At 31.9% G+C, this 24,874-nt stretch overlaps 3 protein-coding genes and 1 pseudogene across 3 annotated transcripts; 1 reads left to right on the forward strand and 3 right to left on the reverse strand.

Annotated features, from left to right (window-relative positions):
* Positions 1 to 306: 306 nt before the first annotated feature.
* LOC120213186 lies at positions 307 to 5,134 on the reverse strand (annotated as a pseudogene).
* A 4,438-nt stretch (positions 5,135 to 9,572) lies between these two features.
* On the reverse strand, positions 9,573 to 13,469 carry LOC120213185 (glutamate--tRNA ligase, cytoplasmic-like). The gene is given in 9 exon segments (XM_039211326.1): positions 9,573 to 9,976; positions 10,408 to 10,875; positions 11,123 to 11,604; positions 11,607 to 11,630; positions 11,633 to 12,223; positions 12,496 to 12,649; positions 12,779 to 12,875; positions 12,995 to 13,159; positions 13,272 to 13,469. Coding segments are annotated over 8 exon segments (2,181 nt in total). The 5' UTR covers positions 13,141 to 13,159; positions 13,272 to 13,469; the 3' UTR covers positions 9,573 to 9,757.
* A 2,008-nt stretch (positions 13,470 to 15,477) lies between these two features.
* LOC120213399 (protein IWS1 homolog 2-like) lies at positions 15,478 to 16,731 on the forward strand. The gene has a single exon (XM_039211558.1). The coding sequence runs from the start codon at positions 15,478 to 15,480 to the stop codon at positions 16,729 to 16,731; it is 1,254 nt and encodes a 417-aa protein (XP_039067489.1).
* Positions 16,732 to 19,050: 2,319 nt separating this feature from the next.
* LOC120213187 (proteinaceous RNase P 1, chloroplastic/mitochondrial-like) lies at positions 19,051 to 24,359 on the reverse strand. The gene is given in 8 exon segments (XM_039211327.1): positions 19,051 to 19,201; positions 19,303 to 19,371; positions 19,575 to 19,695; positions 20,971 to 21,140; positions 21,526 to 21,615; positions 22,790 to 22,849; positions 22,851 to 23,092; positions 23,095 to 24,359. Coding segments are annotated over 8 exon segments (1,722 nt in total). The 5' UTR covers positions 23,963 to 24,359; the 3' UTR covers positions 19,051 to 19,099.
* Positions 24,360 to 24,874: the final 515 nt, after the last annotated feature.

A 24,874-nucleotide genomic window follows, 5' to 3' on the forward strand; every position in this document is an offset into this window, starting at 1 on the left:
ATTATTATTTTTAATATAATTCTATTCAAATTATAATTAAATTTTAATAAATGGTTAATTTTAAATAAATCCTTATACTTTTTAATGTTTACATAATAAGAACAAATTTGCTTGTGGTACGTTTTGATACATCGATTTAGTGGTACGTTACGATATGCGACGTACACTATAGACTTATCCGAATTAGATAATTAAATTTCGAATGTAATCTAATTTAGCTTTCCTATTCTATATTTTAACTGCTTAACAAGTTAAAACATATTGTAGAGTTATATATATAAAAAAACAGGTTATCTTTTTTTTTAATTTAATCAAAGAAAAGAAATGCATAAGAAAAAAAGGAAAAACAACAAAAACCAAAGATACTTTGAATCCTTGGCATCCACCCACCCACAACAGATTTCCAACAACAAACTCCAAATAATCCGAAACTCTAAACCCGCAACACAAACAACTAAACAGAATAGTTACAAGAAGCTGAGGTCGTCGATGAATATGGAGAATCCGAATCTGAAGACGGAGATGACAACGGCTCCTTACCATTACCATCTTCCGTGTTCATCGAAACACCAACTTCAATTGCATCATCTGATACACATTTCCGAATAGCATTTTCTTCGTTAGGGGACCCTACACCAAATATCAAGTCGAAGTTATCCTGAAACCCCGTATCGTAATCAAACAGGTCCGGCAATTTATCGTTTCCATCAAGAGGGATGTTCGGGATAAAAAACGATGTCAACCCTGAATCCATGCAGAAACTCCATGCTAGCTCATTGCTATCAGTTGGTTCGATACCGGCCATTGTCGTCGGACTTTCAATGCATAGAGGAAGCTGCATTTGCATGTACTGAAAATGTTGAGAGTTTTCGGCTTCTTCTTGCTTCAATTCTTCTTGTTGTTCTTGCTGCCACGGCGGCTGAAGTTGTTCGTTTTCTACAGATTCTGCTCGCTGAGCTTCACCGGAGTCGGGAATTTGATCTTGCGTTTTGTCGAAAAACAAAATACCTTTCTTCTTCAAACGGTCGATATAATGGCTAACATCGAAATTGGTCACGGCATTGGTCCCCCTATGTTCCAATGCTGCCATATCATATGCAGCTGCTGCTTCCTCTTGTGTGTCTTAAAAAAATAAAAATTAAACATAAATAAATGAATAATTTAATGAATAAAATCATAGCATAAATAAAGTGGACCAAACTTATAAAATTTAGCAGGTAAAAATATAAGATTAAAGATTCACATCCTGACATTAAATTTTAACTAGTTACTGCACTGACAAATCATTGTTTGCACTCCTATACTCGTATCCGATACTCAACTTGAGATCGAATAAATATCCGATGTTTCATTCAAATCTACACTTTCTAGGGTTAATATGTTGGCATAATTGTAGGGGATTGGGTATGGGTGCAAGGACAGAACAAAAGAGTGCCATTATAAGGAACATTTTTCCCTTGATATTGTCGGTAATCTAATACAAGAAAGAAGATTGTTTAGGCCACCATTTGAGAGCTTGATGGAATGCACTCAACGGCAGAATGTATCGATCGGATCAGACCGGTCCCTCCCTGTGTTTCGAAATATGACGAGAGAAACCTAATGATATTTTAGAACTCATTAGTATAAATATTCAATATTTAATTCTAACTCCATCCTTAAAAGTAAAGGGTGAGACAGTTCGAGGTGCGAACCCTAAACCCTAATTGTTCAAATTAAAGATGGGTTGTTTCTTGTCTTTCCCTTAATCCGAGCTTCTGAGTAGTTGAAAAGTTGATAAAAATAAATGAATTGGGAAAGAAAGTCACATGACTTTGTTCCAACCAATCTAAATTAGGCAATCTAAATCCATCAAACAAGAAGAATAAATTCCATGATTTTGACTAAACAAAACAAAGAATCTAGGCAGATTCGAGGCTTAACTAGTTCGATTTCCCCTCTACTAATCATACCATTTTGATAATTTTACTTGATCTCGATAAATTTTAATCCGACTCGATCTGATTAAATATATATATATATATTTTTAAATTAAGGATCACGGGATAGAGTGGGTTTTTTCATTAAATGTTTAGGGTCGGATTTAGGTGAAACTCACCCTACCATGTCCCAATATATTTTCTAAATTATCTTTTATTATTTAAGAATTATTTTTATATAATATATTTAAGGTTTTATTTTAAATTTTTAGCTTAATGCACTTTTAGGTGTCTAAACAAAAAGTCAATTTAAGTATAATTCGGGCACTTAAAAATATATTAAGCCTAAACTTTTAGAGTTGGGACAAGACGAGTTGGATATTTTATTAAAATTTTGGGGTCAGATTATGGTTTTACTATGTTGGGGGTTGAATTAAATCAAGTTAATTATATTAAAACTGAGATTGGTATAGAGTTCTAAATTTTAGATCAGGATCAGGGCGGCCGAAAACCTATCCGGTCTCATCTCGTTCCTAGTTCGACTTAATTTAATTGATTTATGTCAAGTAAGGAATATCTAAAATTTAAATATTTCATTAGAAAAATCATAATAAAATCTAGACAATTATTCTAATCAACTATTGGCCAGCTAAGTAAACCCTAAGCAAAAATCTAATCTTCTCACAAGGCACGTGACCTCTGCTGCCTATTACTCAGCAGATATTATCTTCTATATATATATATATATATATATATATATATATAAAGGCAACAGAATCACTTTAATGGGAGAGTAATGGTCACGTGCCATCCTGCCAATCACTTTCATGCAAATTAAAAATAAAAAAAGTTGTGAATCAAGACAGACATATGCATATTAATTACATAAATGCCATTAATAAATTATCTTTTTAAATGTTATAGGAACAATCAAAGCAGTTGACACTCAAGGCAGTTGTGTGACAGCACTTGAGTGGTCCATATGGGTTTGAAATGCCGTACATCTATTATCTATAGGGTTAGCTGGTTAGGGGTGGATCAAGGAGCTAGTAGAGTCGTTCTTCTTAAAAAATTTAAAATTTAAATTTTTTTATTTAAAAATTTATTTTCATTTTTTTAAAAGTTTTATAAATTCATCATTCTTTAATATAAATTAAAATAATAGTATATACCACAAGGACAATAATAGCATCGACTAAATTAAAATAAAATACTATAAAGCTATGATAAAACATTGGACCCAACTACATTAAAATATGAAAGAGAGTTTCTTTTCCCTCATCATTTGGACCTTACTACATTACAATGGCCCATTGAGTCATGTTTCTCCCATTCGCGCTTTATTTTTCACGTTAATTTAAAATCATTAGATTAGTAAAAATAAAATATTAAAATTATTTTTAATGAATATCTTTTTATTTTCTATCGTTAATTTCAATCATCTATTTTTACTAATGATCTTAAATTAATGTAAAAATATTTTAATGTTACATTGTATGGTTACCTCAATATATATATATATATATATATATATACTTAAATTTTTAAATTTTCATATATATTTAAAAGATCGTACATTTATAGATATATAAAAGAAAAAAAATGTGTTAATTTCAAGAATTAAAATAGTGGGTTGTAGAGAGAGCTTACTATAGGTGCCCAAATAGAGATATTTGTTGCCGAAAACTCGACCGATTCGAGCTTCCCACCTTCCGTTGTGGTGATGCCTGCCCGAAACAAAATAAATATTATAATTTATTTAGAATTTGATTCTCGATTTAATTGATCGACTCGATTAAATTTAATCGATCGGTCCAATTCAACTTTTATAATATTGATGACATGTAACATATATAATTAGTTAAAAACAGGTACCTAGCTACCCCACGGTACTTAGAGATTCCTCTAGAGAATCCACTGCTACGACGTCGCAGAGACGCCAAGTACTCTTCCTTTGTCACTTTCTTCATTTCTTCCATTTCTTTTTCGTATCTTTCCCTCTGCAATCGTCACGTAATAATATTTTTTTTACTCACAAATCCACCATTTTTTATAATTAATTAGTTAAAATAATGACAAATAATTATTAATGATATTATTTAAATACCGGAAAATTCAAGGTCGTTTCAGGTCCCCAATACTTGAGGAAGCTAGATCATAATTTCGAGCCGCTGCCTCTTCACTGTCATAAGCCCCTGCATTACATAATGTAAATTTAAATATATTTAAGTATTAATGATTTTAATATTTAATTATCTAAAAAATATTGTTACTTAAATTAAATAAAACTTTAATAGATCGAAGGTCTTACCTAAATAAACTATGGAGACAGCAACAAGAAGCGCAAATTACGTTGAGAGATTGACCAGAGATAAATAATATTTTACATTAAAAACAAACAGTTAGTAAAAACAACAATAATAAACAAAAGGGTAAACTATAAGCTTAGTACTTTAATTATCATCTTTGTTCTATTTTTGGTCAATCAATTATTTTTTATTTTCAAAATCACCCTAACATTTAGTTTTTATTTTATTTTGATTATATGCCGTTAAACAACTAACTATAATACTAATATCACATCATCATAAAAAAATAAAAAAATATAAATCAATAATTTTATTAATTTTTTAACAAATTCAAATCAAAACGTAATTTTAGTTATGTTTTTTAAAATAAATTATCTGATGACCAAAACAAAACAGAAGTGATAGCTGGATACTAAATCTACAGTTTACCCCCAAAAAAGTGCATAAATCTCCTTAAATTTCTTTTGCCTTTCTAAATTAGTCCATTTAAAAAATTAAATCAAATTAACCTTGTCTTCCTTTCTTGCTCTGAATATTATTCCAAGAACTCTTGTCCCACAGGTGAGCCTCAAACCTCCCAGTCCATCTGTGCCTGTGTTTAATTTTTCCAATATCAAATCAATATTTCACCATTAATTTTCACATAAATTCAAAAATAATTAAAAAAGAAGAAGAAGACCTGGTGACTCCTCTGTAAATGGAGCTTCTTCTGCCATTGTTGTTATTAGCATTGCTGTTCTGATCGGAGCTTTTTCTAACCCTTTTAGCTTTGGGTTTCTCCGGCAAACTACGAGGAGTCTCCGATGAAGAAGAAGAAGAAGAAGATGGCGATGAAGATAGTAAGCAAGAATTAGACGAAGAAAAGCTTGGGGATCTCTTCATTTTAGCAATGAAGCTTTTTGGTAACATAAACACACTTCTATGTATATATATATTGTATAATGGTGATGATGGGTTTTGGGCGGTGGCTAAGAGTGGTTTACCAAAACAAGGAGAAGGTGGAGGAAGAAGGAAAAATGAAAGAGGTTTAGAAGAAGATGAAGAAAACGCATTGATGGTGGGGTTAAAAGGGGAGGTGTGGGGTTGAGTTAAAATTTAACTGTTTGAGTTAAATTGAGAAAATGGATGGATGTCCTTTTTTCTTATGTATGGGGTAAGGGAGTAAGATAGTAGGCTACCCCCAACACCAGGTTGAGAGCAGCTTCCGTAAGAGACTTCCGAATTATGAAATAACCTCCGTGAGACTCGATCCCACGATCTCAAAGTTAAGAACCTCCGTGAAAAAACAAAATGGAAAAATGGACCTAAGCCCCTAACACTTGGCTTGGTGTGCAGCCATGCTGCCAATGGGAGTTGTTTACTTAGGCTGGCAACTTTTATGGTGTTTTCAAAGATTATTTTTTTTTCCAGAGCTTGTAGTTAAGAATTTTAAGGTTTAATTGTAATATTTTTTTAATTTAAATTTAGGTTGAATTGGTTGTTGATATGGATTTAAATTTGATGGGTTTTGATTTGATTTTTATTTTATCGGTCTCTATTTAATAACTTTTTTTGTTTAGGATAAGGTCGGGTCGAATTCGGGTTTAAGATAAAAAATATTCTACTAAAAATAATAAATTAATTTATCTTTATATATATAAGGATAATTATTATATCACCTTTCATTTTTTTATATTTTTTTGATTATGATCCTATTTTATCTAATAAAAATAACAATATATTTGTATATATGTCGGGTTAGATCAGATCGGATCGATACGGTGCGGTGCAGAGTTTTACTTTAAAGTTGAGTCAAATTTTGGTTCGGATCTATTTCTCTAAACATGAATTGAGTCAAGTCGAGAGACAGATGTAAAAATATTACTTTTAAATTAAATTCAAATTGACTAAAAATCTGATTTGATCCTACTCATTCCTAAGTGTGAGTTAGAATAATTTGTATTTAGAAAATCTCATATCATTTCAGGTTGGTAAACTTGAGTTCGAGTTCTTTAATTTAAAGATTTGAGCTTTTCAAGTGGAGTCACTGAAGATTCGAATCATTCAAGGTTTAAATCATTTTAAAATTACTTTTTTATTTGTTTAAGGTGAATATAAGATAACATCTGTTCGAAAGACTTAATTATTTGAATACTCATACACTCCTGTAGATGTGTTGCTCGAACCCAAAACCTCAAAGAATAACAACAATTCCTTAATTACTAAGATCATATGATTCATGCATCATTTTAAAATTCCTTATTGTTATTTCGGGTGAATATCTAATGCCATGAAAATTTTAAATTTTAAAATTATTTAAATATTAGTTTGAACATTTTGTCTATATACCTTGTGTGTGAAGGATTTGTTCACTAACAAATTTTCATGTAATATTTAATGTATAAATCTATAACATATTTATTTAATTAGTATAAAAAAATATAAATCCTTTTTAGATATTTAAGATAATTGGTGATTAAATGTTTTCCGACTATTTCAAATTGATTTTTTTTAAAGATATATATTTAATAAAGCCCAGTACTTTATCTTACAAAAATAAATAAAATTAAAGACTTAAATCATTTGAGTGCAAGGACTTTGAGGAGAAACAAACCTGAAACCTGCAGGAAAACTGCGTGTTTTGCAGATTCCAAGTGGCTTAAAACTTTGAAAGAACTGAACTTTCTACCCACAACTCATTTACCTTTATGTTTTTCTTAATATTTTAATTGTGTTATTCTTTTATTATAATTATTTTTATTTTAAAAAATTATAACTTAATATCCATGGAGTAGACTTAGCAGTTAAGGTAGCGTTATTTTTCTTTAAAGCCTTGGATTCGAACAGTTATCTCTGTATGATGTAAACGTTTTGAATGCTTAAATAAGATTATGAATAAATATTATCTTATAATCATCTCATTCTCAAATTATAACTTATAGTTATGTCAATAAACTTATGCATAATGAGATTTGAGTATAAAATCTAAAAAAATATACAGAATAAAACGTCAATGGTTTTATTATAATTATATTTGATACAAAATAATAAAATTTGATTGAATTTATAAAAGTTAGAAAAATCGCTTGAAGCTTTACAAAAAAAATGTATTCGATTATCTTTTTAAAAAAAATAAATTTAACTATTTTATAAACAGAAACATTAGTAATCAATTTGATTATTAAAGAAAGGTGATCAAAATGAATTTTCTTTTAATTTATAAAGTCTCGATTGAGAAAAAATCAATAAAACTCAAACTAAAAAATAAATCAATTTATCCCTTCAATTACCTTATGTTAACAGTCAACTAGTTTAGTGTTAGCAAAAGAATTAAGTTAAAGAATATGTTTGTTTCATGTAAAATATTTTTTGGAAAACGTTTTCCTCATTTTTCAGTGTTTGGTTGGAGGAAACCAGGTTGGACAATGTAAAACATTTTATTGCTCCACATAATTTCCTTTGCATTTTCTAAAAAATGACTTACGGTTTGATTTTTCGTAAGTTATTTTCTAAATTTTTCACTTCAAAACATAAATATTCAAAATAATATTATTTTATGTATTAATATTAATATTTAATATCATTTTTATAAAAATATTAATTATTAACGTATTTAAAATATATTTATTAATATTTTTAACAATATAATATATAATAATAATAATAATAATAATAATATATAGTTAGTTATATTATAATAATATATTATATTATTATATTATTGTTTTAATAATATATAATAAATTATTAATAAAGTTATATTATTTATTAATTTCTTAAAAAATATTATTAAATTATTAATAATAAATAATATTATTTATTATATTTCATATTTGCAATATATAATTTCTACAAAATTTATCAACTAGTGAAAATGATTTACACATCTTCGAAACACCGTAAAATGTTTTCTAGAAAATATTTTTTAAAAGATGTAACTCATTTTACGGAAAACATTTTTAGTAAAACAAACGGACCCTAAGTGCACTATTCAAATGATTTTTTTAATATTTTATAAGAATTTATTTTACCAACAAAAAGTTAACGAAAACAAAGTATAGTGGAAATTTCAATATCTATATGAAGAGGTGGAGTAATCTAGGAGAGTGAGTTAACCCCACAAAAATAATGTTCAGAAACATAATTTTACATATTTTTTATATATATAATTAATGATTTCACCTAACACAATTTTTTTTAAAACTAATATAGACAAAGTAATGAATTGAACCGCAAATCATTTAAACAATTTATTTTAAATAAATTAATCACTTTTAATCGACTAGAATCTCCAGAAATCCTTGTCTTTAGTATTTTTCTTTCAACATTCATCACTTTTTTTTTTCTTTAAATCTCTCTTATTTTTAGACGCTCTAGAAATTTTTATAAGAAATGTTATTAATGTTTCAAGCGTGTCTCCAATTTTGGTAGCAGCTCTTCTTTTATCTTCGAGTTCTTTGTAATACTGACATGAATAGGATTACCAAGTTCTTTGATCTTTGTTTATCAAATGCCTTTGTTTTGTTTTATTCACGATTTCTATTTTATATATTTTTTGACCGAATTCACAAAGTATGAAATTGCAATATCCATTTGAAGAATTAGAAATTTCATTAATATGATAATAATCTATTCAGTATTAGTATCGTTATAGATATTTTTAACTTTTGAAATATACTTTAAGAACTAGATTGACAATGTAACCAATTAAATAATTGTGTTTTGATAATATAACCAACATTCTTTTTTTAAAAATGTTTATGTTAATAAAAAAATTAATTAATGCTTTTTAGTGCTATATGCGAATTTTTTTAATAGTCTATCCTTGTTTTACATTATGTTACAAATAAATTATATACATACATAAAACATTTAACTCAAGTGATTGGGTGATATATTCATTAAATATAAGATTCTATTTTTTTGCCAATTTAATGTTAAATAAGTATTAGTAACCATTTAACAAAAACATTCTAAAGGAATCATACACCAAGTTTCCATCCCATATAATCAAACTTCATAACAGAATGCATTCGTGGTTTTCTACCGGTTCAACCATACTAACCGATCCGGTTCAGTTTCTTTAACATTAAGATCAAGAATGGACCGAGAGGGTGTTGGGAGAAACATCGTACCTCTAAAAAATTTAAATAATACATAATTTAGGAATTTACTTCGTATGATGATCTAACTACGTACACCCCAAAATTTTGTATTTTCACATTCCCTAAATTACTAATATACTTCCTAAACCCTTAATATAAAATCTTAAGTCCATCCTAATTAAGATCCAATTATAAAACTTACCATCACGGTGAGGCCTATATAACAGATAAGCTTTCGCAAAAAAAAAAAAAACTGTTAAACTGAAATAGAGAGTGGCACATAACCTTCTTATGACAAAGATAAAGGAAACACAAGAATCCCGAAGTTACTTGACATAAACGATGTCACAAACACGCATGTCCTAAAATTTAGCCAAATATGAGAGAGAGAACTAATACCTTCAATTGTAGTCGTTACGGGTCGACAAGAAGATGGGTAAAATGCTTACTTTGACACACTTTGCTGCCGGCCATCAGGAATTGCGAACAAAACCACAGGCTTTGAGGGCCTAATAAAGGGCACATCACATCTGTAGTAGCCTTTCCTCTCTAGCTGCAATATCTCTCCTTGCCTTAAGTTGCGCATGTTGGAATCTCCGACTGCTGCGATCTCCTTTTTCGTACACGGGTTCAGTACATCTAGGAAATCCTCTCCTTCCTCGAGCTGCATTCACAAAAGATAAATATAAAACCCTAATATCCTTTGCACCGATTAAAAAAATTCAATCCGGATGAAGTAGACTCAGAGTAGTTTTGGGTTCAACTTGTAGAGCGTAATTGTCAACAAATAACAATGAAAGTGACAACCATCACATACAAGGGCAAACTTTTAGAAGTTAAATTAACCCACCATAGAAACACATCACTTTCCAGCACTTTCACCCGAGTCCAAGTAACATAGACGTAGTTATATATGCATGAGTGCAATGCATGCATAAACAATGACATCTACTGTATTTGGGATAGAAATGGAAGAGAAACTAGCATTACATTATTAGTATTTTTAAATCTGCAAGTTCATGGGAACAATTAATTATAGAAAAAAATGCAAGATTACACAAAAAATCTAGAATTAAGGTAATAGTAAGACAATACCTTTTTCTTTGTTATAAGATAATCAAACTCCACCAAGGAAAGGTTAACCAGTTCGCTTGATTCTGCTAGCCATGTGAGCTTCAACTTTGTTGTCTTGACAGATCCTTCAAGATGCAAAACCCCTACTAACTGGGTTATGTTTCCATCCTGATCCTTAAAGATTTCTTTCACAATAGCATTTCCCCAATCCATCAAGGTTACTTCCTCGTCCACAGATATGCACTCTGCATCAGCATAGTCTAACCATATTCTCTTTGTGAATGTAGTTGCCTTCTCTCCAGCACCTTCATATTTCTTATGCCTAGGGATAATGCGAACAAATGGCTTGTCAGGACCATTAGTCAAGGTCAATAACAATCGTCGTTCTTCAATGACTGCTGTATGCCGAGGACAAACAGGATCAATGATCTTCTTATTGATAGTCCAAAGTTTGTCCCATTCCATAAGATTAAGATTTTTTGATGCACCCTGGAACAAAAGGATGAAAATTCAATATTCTTTGGAAACAAAGCCCATATTCTAAAACAAAAATGACACTTCAATCAACATTCATTCACACGATGAGAATGACGCTATTAAGAGAAATAATGCAGATACTAAATAGTACAAGAAGATGAAGCAGGTGTATTAAAAGGCAGCTTAAGCTAGCATATAATAAGGAATAATCAATCACATAATATTATTTCAGTTCAAGAGATCAGCCATTCAAACTTACTTGTTCCACAATAAATTGAATCAAGGCATCGATTTTTAGACCTCGACGAACAATTCCTTGGACAGTTGGGAATCGAGGATCATCCCATCCGTCTACTTTACCATTTTGCACAAACCAGAGTAGCTTTCGCTTGCTGAGAAGAGTATAAACCATATTCAAGCGACTAAACTCATATATGATTACCTTTCTCATCCCCATATCCTCTTGAATCCTATAATACTGAGCATTGCGATCATGATACTCACTAGATCGGAGTGCATGGGTTATACCTTCTTCGGCATCGACAAATGGACAAGCAAAATCATAAGTTGGGTATATTTTGTATTTGGACCCAATTCGATGGTGGGGAACTGGATTGCAACGGTAGTACACTGGATCCCTCAGAGATTTATTTGGATCTTGCATGTCTAGCTTCCCACGAAGGCAGCATTGCAATCCCCTTTCAGAACCAGCAATTATTTCCTTCCACAACTTCAGATTCCCTCAATACTGTTGCTCCTACATTTTGATCAATACCATCCATCCTTTCTTTCTGCATTTGTTCACGTGGGGTATCATCCACATAGGCTTTCCCTTCATGTATCATCTTTTCAGCCATAGCCATTAACTTTGGAAAGTAATCTGAAGTATAGGTGATCTCTTGATACTTGATGCCCAATGTCTCGACATCTTTTATAAGATTTTCTACAAATTCATTGCTTTCTTTGGTGGGATTTGTATCATCAAATCGCAAGATTACTTCACCTTGATATCGTTGAGCAAAGTACTGATTTAATAAGGCTGCTTTAGAGTGCCCTATGTGAAGAAAACCACTTGGTTCAGGAGCAAATCTCAATCGCACCTTGCCCATCTCAGCATTAGGAAGATCTATTTCAGATGACGATCGGTTACCTGCTTTAGCCTTATCAGAATTATCTCCATTCACACTCTTTACCTCTTTTGATTTAGAACCCACTGGCATTCCCAACCCTTTTTTGCCAACATACAAAGAAGTAACTTCCTTCAAGGGTTCGCTGTATTCTGCAGAAATAGAATTGTACCAGCGAACAAGGTTTGGGTACTTGTTTGACTTCCTCATGCTTTCCCATCTTGGCCCAGTTCCTAAACAGTATCAAATATTTCTTAGGATGATCTTGAGCGGTATGAAGTTTTAGCATGACAGTATACAAGATTGATTTTTTTATGGGCTTGTAAGTTTAAGCCTCTTTCAAAAAGGAAAATGATTATATATATACGAGCAGCATACCTTTTCCGGTAGACGGTCAGGGAATTAATAGTGAAATAAGCTACAATGCATACATGATAACAGGAAAAGGTTGATTTAATGAAATATCATACTTAATATAACAATAATGATGAGCTTTGAAGTTTACCAGCAAGACCTGACCATATAGCTATGTCAGCAACGGAGAAATAATGAGAAACGAAAAAGGTACGTTTCTCCAAATATACCTCCATGTAACTGCAAGCATTCTCAAATTCTGAACCACATGAAATAATAGGAGCATACTCCAGCCACTCATCAATCTGAGAAAATGAATGGAAATATATTATTATAGGGAAGCGCCATAGAAACTCAAAAGAACACTGTTTCTTTCAATAAAACCTAAAAATTGCTGAAAGGGGGAATAAATGCAGCAAATCAAAGAAACATACTTGGGCAGCATGGAAGGCACTGTCACCGTATAAATTAGGAATAGGAGCCAGGCGACCAATGTAACGAAGAATTACATGATTTCCGTGCAACTTGAGCCTAATTATTGAACAGAAACAGAAAGGGTCAAAATCTAAAACAAATAACATAGACCCTAAACCCCAAGTACTAAATTCTTATATTGAAATGAAAACTAAGAAGGAAGCAAAGGGAAGTACCCGTTTGAGAAAAACAAAGTGGGAGATGAAACAGAGGAGGAAGTCTGAGTAGGTAAATCGATTCCCGCAATCTTAGCAGCGATGATGATGGAAAGTGGAGGATTATCAGGCGGAAATGATAACAGCTTCAACCCTGCTTCTTCCATATTCAAGGAATGACAATACCTGCAATTTATTTAAGAACAAAACGTTTTAGTTTTTGCAGAAAACATATGGAATGTATAATCGTAAAAACTGCGCTGCAAGTTGAGCAGTGGGATCTTAGAAAAGAAATTACCAGGTCAGATTATACTATTGGAAGAAGGAATTAAAAGATTCTCTACAAATTGAACGGAGGGAAAAGGGAGGTCCAGATCGCTGCCAAAAGACTGACTTGACCGACGGCTATACCAGCGGCAAAGTCGACAGAGAAGACGCACGAAACCGGTGGCGCCGAGTTTTTTTTATTTTGAGGGAGCGGCTGAAGAATATAGAAAAAACTAGGGGTGATAAAGAGAGAAGAAGATAATGGACATTAGGGTTTTTAAAATTGGGTCAAATTCTATCCCTGTACTATTTATAAATTATGTGTTTAGTACTTAGAATTTTATTTTGTCAGTATTTATCTCCATATTTTTAGAATTAAAAAAATTCAATCCTAACTCAAACAAAGAATAATAGAATTAAGAGTAAACTTCTGAAAAGATCACTTACCTTTTATATTTGTACACTTCTGTTTACTAAATTCATTAAAGTTAAATTTTGATCACTTATGTTATCTTTTTATTAAATTTTGGTCACTAAGACTTTGAATATCATTAATTTGATGACGTGATACGTAAGTAAAATTGTTTAGTTTTTATTTTAAATTTGAAATTTAGATAAAATACTAATTATGATCTTTTTGTAAAACAAAATAATTTAGGGATAAATTTTCAGATTACCTCCTTTTTAATATACTTTTCTTCAGAGCTTTCCCTACTTGCGCCACACACCTTAAGCTTCTTTTTGTTCATATTTTCTGTCGTCAATCACTTGAATTTGTCGGACATGAAATAAGATGCATGGTTTGGGAAGCTATTTTATTTCTTGATCTGGATTTTCATAGAAACTAAATTATAAATCCTTACATTATATAAAGGATGATATGAGGAAAAGGGATTTGTAATTCCCTTTACTTTCTTCACTCCTGCACGTCTCAAACCAGAGTTTAAAAGAGATGCCACTCTTTGGGAATATCAATATTGTTCTTTAGATGTTTCATGAGTAAAAGATCCACATGTATGTTTACCATTGTGGCAGTTTTGATCACTATTAATTTTATTATGGTATCTCTCATCATATATAAAGGAAACATTCTTTTTGCCTGATCGAGTAAAATGCAAAGTTAAGGGACTAAATAAAAAAAAGAGTATTTTATAGTGGTATAGGAGCAAGTGATTCAAATTTGGTAAAAAATAGACTTAAAATGAAAGATGAATTGAAGAAATAAAAAATTATGAAAAGTTGAGGGGTTAAATTGAAAAATGAAAAAAAATTGTTACAAAAAAGAGGAATCGAAAGCACGTTAGGAATTCTACGATGGTTTAGGAGCATGTAATTTAAATTTAGTAAAAAATAAACTTAAATGAAGGAGGAATTGAAGGAATAAGGAAATCAAGACTAAATTGCAAAATTGTTAAAATAGCCTGTCAATTTTTCAATTTTTTGAGTAACTTGAAATTTCAAAATTCTAACTCGACTCAAATTTTAAAACCGAATCAATAATTTGAGTTAATTCCAATAACTCAAACTGAAAAAAAAAGATTTTTCGAGTTTTACCAATGTCAAACACGTAACTCAAGCGAGAAACGTTAACAGATTTATTTATTTAATTTAATATAGTTTAATAAATAAATATATTTATTAATATTAAATACGTATATATTTTATAACATACAAATGGATATGTTCATTATTTATAATTTATTTGTATTTAATTTTGATTTTATCTTTAATTATATTTTTAAGTTGTCAAGTGTTTAATATGTGTTATCATTTTACCAATAGAAAATTAATTTATGACAAAAGCGTAAAGATTAACCACTAGATCAAGCGAATGATTATTATTATGTTAATAAATTATATTTAACTTGATGGAAAGAAAGGCTAACCATAATACAGAAATAAAAAGTAGTTATCATATTAACCGAAATCCAGATTCTATTAGGATTTATATCATCAAATCCATTTCCTGTTAGGACTGGACAAGTATATAATAATATTTATATAAATATTATTAAAAAGTATTTAATAATAATTATATAAAAATTAACCGAAATCCAGATCCTATTAGGATTTATATCATCAAATCCATTTCCTGTTAGGACAAGTATTACATATATATATATAAGTAATATTACGTGCATTAAGCATTCATCTGAAAACCTAAGAACAACGTTAGAGTTCTTTGTTACTGCGATTCAAAACCTAGAAGTGTAAGGCCAGCGATTAGGGAACCATCCATGGCTGATGAAACTAATATCTTCCTGGAGATCATGCAAAACGAGAGAGACGATCGTCGAAAGAAAATCAACAAGAGAAAACTTCAAAAGCATAGTGATCGACAGGAGATGCGGAACTCTGATGATCAAAACCAGGAGGAAGTTGAAGAAATCTGTTCTAAACCTAATATCGTGAAAGATTCTGATAGGTTTAAGAGGAGGAAGACGACGACGGAGGAAGATCCTGAGGCCATTGGATTACTTGTTGAGCAAGTAATGAGTCTAATGGAGGTTGCTGCCGAAGAAGACATTGAGCTCAACAGGCAAAACAAACCTGCTATTAAAAAGATCCAGATGCTGCCTCTTCTTACCTATTTTCTTTCTGAGAAACATCTTCAACAAGAGTTTTTGGATCATGGGATTTTGAGTTTGTTCAAGAATTGGCTCCAACCTCTTCCCGATGGAAGCTTACCAAACGCCACTCTTCGAGCTTCGATTTCGAATATCTACAAAATCATGTTCAAGAAATCATTGAAGAAGCAATCAGCAATGGAAGCGAGGGAGGCCAAGAAATCACGTTCAAGCAATCAGCAAGATATTGAGGCCATTGATCCTGAAGAGCCTACCGAGGAAGATATGAACACATTCTTCTCTAGCTTAGAGTCTAAGCTTTCGAGCTCTAAAATCGATGTTTCTCAAGAAGAAGCAAGGGAAGCACTGGCTAAATTAGACGAAGCCATGAATATGACCCCTGTTGAGTTTTACAATTCAGGGCAGTTTTCTCCACTTAAGAATGCATTCAAGATCCTTGCTGGTTTTAATAGTTCCTCTACCACGCTTACAATTGAGCAAAAAAACGAGTTGTTGGGCATGGAGGAAAGCTTGAAAGAACTAGCAGACCGAGCAGCGAAAGCGGTGGAGGACAAGAACAACCTTAGGGAGAAGGAGTCTATGAAGCAGACGATTTCTCATAACTTGGATAGTAATCTAGTCAAATATAAAGAGATGGGATCAGAGGTGAAACGGGTAGAGCAAATACTTGCTGCCTTCCATGAGCTAGTTGAAGAAGCAGAAAAGGAAAGGGAGAACATAGTAGCTGAACAAAAGGGGATATTCAGAAGTTCGAAGAAAATGAAAATGGAGTTGGAAGCATTGGAAGAGAAATGGGAAGAGTATGAGGCCAAAGCAAAGGTTGCTGAGAAGGAAGAGAAGACTGTTGAGGCTGAATGGGGAAGAATCAAATATTTCATCTCTTCTGTAAAGGAAAAGATGTGAGGAAATTGAATGGTATTGGTATTGTGAGCAAGACTTGTATTAGAAATCCATCAAGCATAGTTTAACTATTTTTCTCATATTGGTAATTTTTAATGGTTTTATTTTTTATATTTTTATAGTTGTTAAAAATATATTTTAATGATTTTATATAAAATAATATTTTCCGTAGTTTTTATAATTTTATTTTTGGATGATGATGTGGCAGAATCTCAAAATGCCTAATCACTTCATTTTAACATATTTACAAAAATATATAAAGGTGGAATATAGACAAGTCTAGGTACTTATGTGAAACCTTTATAAAAAAATATATCAATGCGAGAAATATAAATAAGTTGAAGTACCAATGTAAAACCAAACAATATTTAGGTATCGATATGAGAATAATAGATAAATTCAGGAGCTAAAACGTGACTTCTTCCTTTTCAATATTATTAGTAGATTTGAAATGATAACAAATGACATAATTTTTCTTATTTAATTATATAATTAATATCTCATGAAACTTTAATTAAATTACAATCTACAAAATGCTAAATATATGTAAATCCTTTAAACCTTAGAGAATTGCCTATGGAACTTAAATATTTCACTCATACACTTTCCTACGAGAGGTTATTTCCTATATCGTTTGTATCTTTGATTAATAGATTTTAAGATTCATTTTATGGATTTTAACTATTACCCCTATTGTTTATATGGCGTTGGGCCCTAAGCATACATTTAGTGTTGATGATGCTTATAGGTCATTGCTTTCATGTCGATGGAAAGTCAAAGATTCAGTGACAGATCTAAAAATATTTTTTAAATAATCACATATATATATTAACTATATAAATTTTTACAAGTAATACAAATAAAATTTCAAGATGAACAAAATCAATAACATAGTTAATTATCCGAAAAAATTAAATTCCAACATCTTGGATCCGCGGTTGCTAAAATCCCAAATGAAATCATGCATCACATATCCAAGTTCCTCATTTTATTTTCCTTTTCATTTGGACGACAATGTGAAACCGCCAAATGTTTATTTTGAAGTGCAATAGACATCATCTCTCCGGTGACCTATCTAGCTTATTGTGTGGTAATGTTCAAGAATCCATTCTGCATATTGTGCAACGAAATTTCATATTCTTGCATGCCAGAATGACTTTACCTTCAATGACTCTCTTGTCAATATGTTGATGAAATCTTACAACTCGGTCATGATTTAGTTCATGACCTTGTTCATAAAGATGCAATCATGTAATTGGCCCTCCACGTAAAAAGACATGATGTATATTAATTTTTAACTTATACCTCTTCCATAATATATATATATAAAGACGGGTAACGAAAATGTCCTTATTATAGAAATATTAGTAGAATAATATTCGGACGGAGCCAAAACTAAATATTGATAGGGGTCGAAATATTAGACTATTTAAGAAAAATATAAAGACTTATTAGATATTTAAACTCAAAATTTAGCACGAACTAAACGACCTTAGTGATTAAGGGATTGTTGTTATCCTTGAGGCCTCGAGTTCGAGCACTGCATGTAGAGGTATGAGCGTTCATTGTCAAATAGTTAAGAGACTTTGTACCCTAAATTTTGAGTTTAAATATTTTGAGAACACATGATTATCCTTCTTTAGTTTGGTCGTTACTTGATTAAATATTTAATAAATTCTTTAGTTTGCTCTATTAGCTCAGTTGGTAAACTCAATGTTCTTAACCTTGAGGTCGTGGGATCGAGTCTCATGGAGGGTATTTCATAATTCGGAGGTCTCCTACGAAGCTGCTATCAACCTAGTATTGGGGCAGCCTACTATCTTACCTCCCCCTTACCCCATTACATATGAGAACAAGGACAACCATTTTTTTATATTTTTTTAATTTAAATACTTATTTTTACATGAACTAAAATACTATTAACTAAAATTATATCGAATATACAAATTTTAACATAGATCGAGCCCCTAACTAAGCTCCGTCCTTGATAACATTGTTTAGGCACTGAATTTTAAGGATGTATTAATTTTGCCACTGAACTTTTAAATAATTTTTATTTTTGCATTATAGTTTTCGGTAGCCATGATGACTAATCACATGTTATCGGTCATCTTTTGCGGTATGATCGTTACTACTATGTTCATATTTCATTTCTCTTTTTTCTATTAGAATTTATTTTTCACAAACCAATTTCAGTAGAGAAGAAGTTGAGAAAGTTGAAAAACTCGAATAAGAAGACGGTTCGTATGCTTTTGTAAAGCTCCTTCATGATCAATGTAAACACAAACCAATTTCAGTAGTAATAAGAATATCAGATTTGTTGTTCGTATGCTTCCTTCTTTCAGATTTCCAGCTGCTTGTTCAAGTGCAGTTATGGCGTTTTCTTGCTTCTACAGGCACACAGCCATTGTCTTGGATTCAGGAGATCATCGTCTGCCACACTAGGAACGTGCCAACTACCGCTTTCCGATTCCTACATCGAAATTAACAAAATTTGTTTTTTAAGCAATAGATTCATTGCATCTTATAACATTAGATATTTGATCATACCCAAGGATTTAACCAATCTCTCACCTGAATAACAATGGAATACGGGGGAGGCATATTAAGCACAAGACCAGTCCTCGTCATAGATAACCGAACCTACAAAACATTAAAAAAATGAAAATTGATATTAGATTGTTGCTTAACATATAGGCAGTAAGATTTGAATTCATAACTGCCGAAAAGCGATTCTTAAGAGTGGCTACTACATGAACCAACTAGGCTAAACTTCGAATTTGTATATTCACGCATTTAATTTCAACAATCGATAAACGAGGAATGCATGGGGATAGACAAAATACCTGATGCTTCTCCTTCCATCTTGGAAAAAAAGAATTCCCCAGTAGCTGGAACAAGTGGTCCCTCATTTCGTCATTCGTTACTACTAAACACTTGCAACTAACAGCAGCGTATAGCCAATACCTACAAAAATAAGCATGCAATTGTCACCACCTCCAATAGTACAAGATTTTGTTTATTCGAGTTTTCAGCATTATATGTCGTCGTTTACAAGGAAAGTTATCAACACTAGATCCATAAGGGGTATAGAAAACATCTTTCCTAGTATATGTTGGTTGGTTCACTCCTAGTTAGATGCACGAAGCAGTAAGTTTCTGAAAAGAAAATACACATACAAAATAATGCAATATTAGTCAGAATATAACCAATAAATAGCTAATATGTAAATTCAGATTACTTTTATGGCTTCGACAAGGTGTGTTTTACTTAGAAAATCACATATCGTGTTTAAGAATATAGATACAAAAGAATAACTATGTTTATAATTATATAAAGACACTCTAAACCTATGGAACCAACTCAATTTACCCAAATCAAATGGAATAGATCTCAGCAGGTAAATGAGCTTACAATTTTACTTTTGCTTCAATCCCATCAGTAGATCTCAGCAGGTCTTCAATTGATGCTAATCGAAAACCCTAAAGTTTCTTTTTGCAAATGAACAATTTTCCCCCTTTCCATTTTCATTTACAAACAAATGGATGGATTAGCATTCAAACCAACAAATTTAACCAAATGATGCAATTCTTCAAAATTAACAAATTACTTAATTTGGTCCTTTCCAATTTGTTTCCATGAACTTAAGACTCATTATAAAAAGAAGGGCATCAAACTCCTTATAATGCTTATGCATTACATTAGAAGGCTTTATGTGTGTATTTTGGGAGCCACACACTAAACTTAAGTACCTAATAGCTGCCTCCAAGATATCACCCAAAAGATGATATGGCATATTATTCAATTAGCACAGCTACAGTTGTCACCTAAATTGATAGTTTATTGGTAGATAATTTGTGCATCTGATTACACAATGAATATCTATAAGGCTGAAATTGAAACTAAAGAAGAGCTGCAATTGTTTGCAATATCACCAGGCTAAGGGTCATAAATGAAGATACAGGATGAATATGATTAGAGAGAAATAGAGGTGGGAGGAGGAAAGATGGATGTTGCATGGAGAAGGGAGGGGCCATACAATTGCAGCTAGTGAATTCAACATTCAATTGCTTTGGTAAAGTGCATATTTTTCAAGGTAATTCTACATGAACATCATTGATCACCACCACCCTCCACAAAAAAATAATAAAAAATCAGATATTGAAATAGAAAAAAGAAGATGATCATTTGAGGGGAATATTTTGGGAGCATCTGCATCTAGAATATGAAACAAGAACTTACCAATCATCATTTGATCCATAAGGAGTAGCATAAAGTATCCCTGCCTTTTTCCACTGCTCTAACCATTTCCTGTTATTAGGATCTCTTGCAACCCGACTTTGATGCAAAATAACAAGTGGATACCTTTTTGATGGACTCATTTGTTGTAATTGATTGACAACTTTTTTAAGCTACAACCATAATAAGCATTGTTAAAAACAGCATAGATGTATATGTCTTGAATCAGTATCATCTGTAGAGAAGCAAAATCATTTAGCAGGATAAATAAGAACCTTTCGAGAGTACCTTTATTCTTTGTTATAAACACAAAATTTTCAGGGGAGAAAACAATTTGGACATTACCCTGATTGATAATTATCTATGATTAGGTTTAAAAGAATAGATGTGATTTAGTTTTGACTTGAATTAAGATAAAATAACAAAATGCTTCAACAGAGAAACGGGGATGATGACATGGAAATATTGTGTTGATGGAGCAGATGCTCAGCCAAATATTTGAGATAGATGATCTCAATCCATCACATGTCTTTGCTTAAAATATATCAAACCCCTTACCTGGTTTAAATTGAATTTTTCTGAGTTGATGAGAGCCACATTTGCACCATCTACAACTGCATCAAATGGTCCATACTGCTGCAACCACTCCTGGATCAGAGCACTTTCAAATCAGTTATGCTTTCATTGAAAACCGTTTAATGTAAATATGAAGCACTAGCCTAAAGCATACAGAAGTACATAATGGCCGTATACAACTTGGTAAACTTAAAAAAAAACACATTGCCAAGAATAAATTCATCTAACATATGAGCAAGTCATCTAAATCGAGAAAGAAGAAATATAAACAGATAAAGGATACAAATCCATTACGATTTTTTTGTATCATTTGAAAAGGAATATGGAATTCTCACTAATCACAACATCCAGAAATTCAAATATTTATTCCAAAAACTGATAAAAAAGAAAGTTGCATAAAAACCAGAGGAAAACAACTAATAAGTTATACTATATCTGGCAAGATGAGGATTAAAAACCCAAAGTGATGATATCTAAATGTTAATAGATTCACTCAAAACATTACAGAAACTGTCATGCCAAATTTTGAAACAATTCTAGTTTTCCAGTACAGAATAGATTATTGCAGCCGTAATTCATGTAAAAATGTAACATATAAAGCACTCAACCAGCTAGTAGCTACCATAGAAGAAAAGTGATGTAGCATGGAGAAGCGTAAGCAAGAGAAACAAGGAGATGGGAGACAAAAGGAAAAAGAAAAAGAAATAGACAGAGGAAAAGGTATGGAAGAGAGAGAGACTACGAGTTGGATGGGAACAGGGGTAAAAGGAGGAATGAACCAAGGAGAAAATCCCTATAATAAAATCTCTTAATTCAATTCATCATTCATTGTTTACATGAAACAACTGAAACAGGAGTAATATATAAGCTTCTCTAGCCTATAATCCCTATTGCTTGTTAAAGAAACATACTAAGTAGTACAAATAACCTAAAATTCCTTTCATTACATACATACATTCTTACCAACACACACATAAAAATCCAAAGAACACATCCAAAGGTTAGTATACTCTTTCAATTGGCATGTGATTGTTCTGCACCTCAACAGTGTTTAAGATTAACAAATAAGCACATTGTTCTCCAATAGTTTTTGAGTGCCAAAACTTAAAAGTTTAAATGAGGTCACAGGACAAGAAATCGTTGTATTTTCAATACTTGAAGACTTAGAACAACTAGCAATGGGAACTCCCAACTTCTCAAAGTTGTTATCTCAGAAATTAGGGAATGAGAAGGTTTAAAGATTTACCTGGAACCGAATGAAATCAGCTCTAACCTCTTTACTGCATGCCAATTCAGTTAATTTAGCAAGCAAAATTTTCTGTCTCTTTTGGATCAATATCAATACAAACAAGCTTCTCCCCACATGAACGACACACACCATTCTCAGTCATTGTAGTCCTCACCACCTTCCATCTCCCACTTCCAAGCCACCCCAGTCTATGCCACCCTCCTCCTCCTCCTACAACTGCTTCCTTTATCTGCTTCACATCCCATTTCTCTGCCCCAACATTTGCAGCATCCTCTGATTTAAACCAATCCTCAACAACTTGAAGGTCGATTCCGAGACCTGCCTCACTGTGGCTCGCAACCTATGCAACATCCCATACACCTTGCCAGTGTTCTTGGTTTCTATGCTAACTTTCAGAAGAGCCAAAAGCTCAGTCTCTTCAGTCATTACCCCTGATTCTAGCATATGAGCATCCACTTCATATGCTTTCTCTGCATTACCTTTCTCACAGAATCCAAGTAAAGCCGGCCCGTATGACCTTAGTCTTGGAATAATTCCAAGACCCTTCATCTGCTTCACCAATTCAAAAGCCATATCTGGGTCTTCCCTTGCTACTGCCAATCTCGCCATGCTTGTAAAAGTAGTCTCATTGGGAGAAACTTTATCTCCAACCATTTTCTGAAAAATCTCAAATCCCATCTTAATCCCTAATTCTCTCAACTCATTCAATGGACCCCCATCTCCATTCGCTTCACGAGCACACAAATAAAGCAGCATATTGTAATGATGCTGCGTCAGTTTAACTCCATTAATGTTGCTTTCATCATACAAACGAAGCGCTTCCTCAAGCTTACCATGCTTCGAGCACATATCAAGCTTAATTTTAAGTTGAAACTCAGGTGATTCCCTTTTTGCTTTCTTCCTTTCTTTGTTGGTCATTTCATTAGTACTACTATTAGAGGCATCCAAGCCTGATTTCTTTGCTGTAGCAACCGCAGATAAGTTTCTTGTTTTATCAACAGCAAAGAAATTTGCATTAACATTCGAAACACTAACCGATTTAGCAAATAAATTACAACGGCAAGTCCCATAGGAACGTAAAGTTCGACGGAAACTACTCCGATAAAGTAAAGAAAATGGGATTTTATTAAACATTGAGAATGAAGGGATAAAAGAGTTTACCCTTAGCATCACTCTCTGATTTCCTTTTGCTTCCAAAAGAAGACAAATTTATTGAAGTAGGAATGAATTGAATGACAAAGGAATTATTATAGCTGCGAACAGCATTGGGGTTTGGTGGTGTAAATGAATGCCAATGAACTGTTCGATGGAATGACTGAAAGAGCAAAACTTTATAATAACCCGCTATAGAGTGTTTTAGGGTCTGGGAGGAAGAAGGTAATGACAATGAGTCCGATCACTCCGATAGGCGGTTGGTGGCTGGCGACAGCGGCAGGAGGAAGTTAGGATCGGGTAGAGAGAGAGGCGACTGAAGGGTGATTTTAGGAGTAGGAGGAGGAGGAGAAGGAGGAAGAAAGAGATGAGCTTAGGATAAGCTTTTACAAGCCCATTCTCCGGCCATTGTCGCAGAAATATAATTGGTTGCATAGGTATACAAAACATAACGATAGTCAGTATTTAGTAGTATATCTTTTAGATTCGACATGTACTTTTCTAAGCTTCAATCATAAATTTAGTCCTTAATATAATTTTTGTCAAATTGGTTTTGTAAAATTTTATTCTCAATTATTTAAAATAAACTAAATTTAATAATCATTTTTTGGAATATGTTTAGATAGGTAAAAGTAATTGTAATAAAGTGTAATTATCGCCATCTTATATTTACAAAGCATTCTAATTCTTTGAATATATTTAGTTAATAATTTTTTATTAAATTATGGTGATTATAATGTAATATTTGTTTTAAATATTTTAAACTATTCGAAAATGAGCGTTCAAACACTTTTGTAGATGTTGATACTCGAATTCATGTCTTCTAGAAATAACAATAATATATTTAATATAAGATAATTTGATTCGTACCTAATTGATAAAATTTTGTGTTTTCTCTTTTTTTTTAAATTAATACGACATGGTAGTTGA

The sequence above is a fragment of the Hibiscus syriacus genome, unplaced genomic scaffold (assembly GCF_006381635.1).
Source record: "Hibiscus syriacus cultivar Baekdansim isolate YM2019G1 unplaced genomic scaffold, ASM638163v2 tig00110020_pilon, whole genome shotgun sequence".
Lineage (NCBI taxonomy): Eukaryota > Viridiplantae > Streptophyta > Magnoliopsida > Malvales > Malvaceae > Hibiscus > Hibiscus syriacus.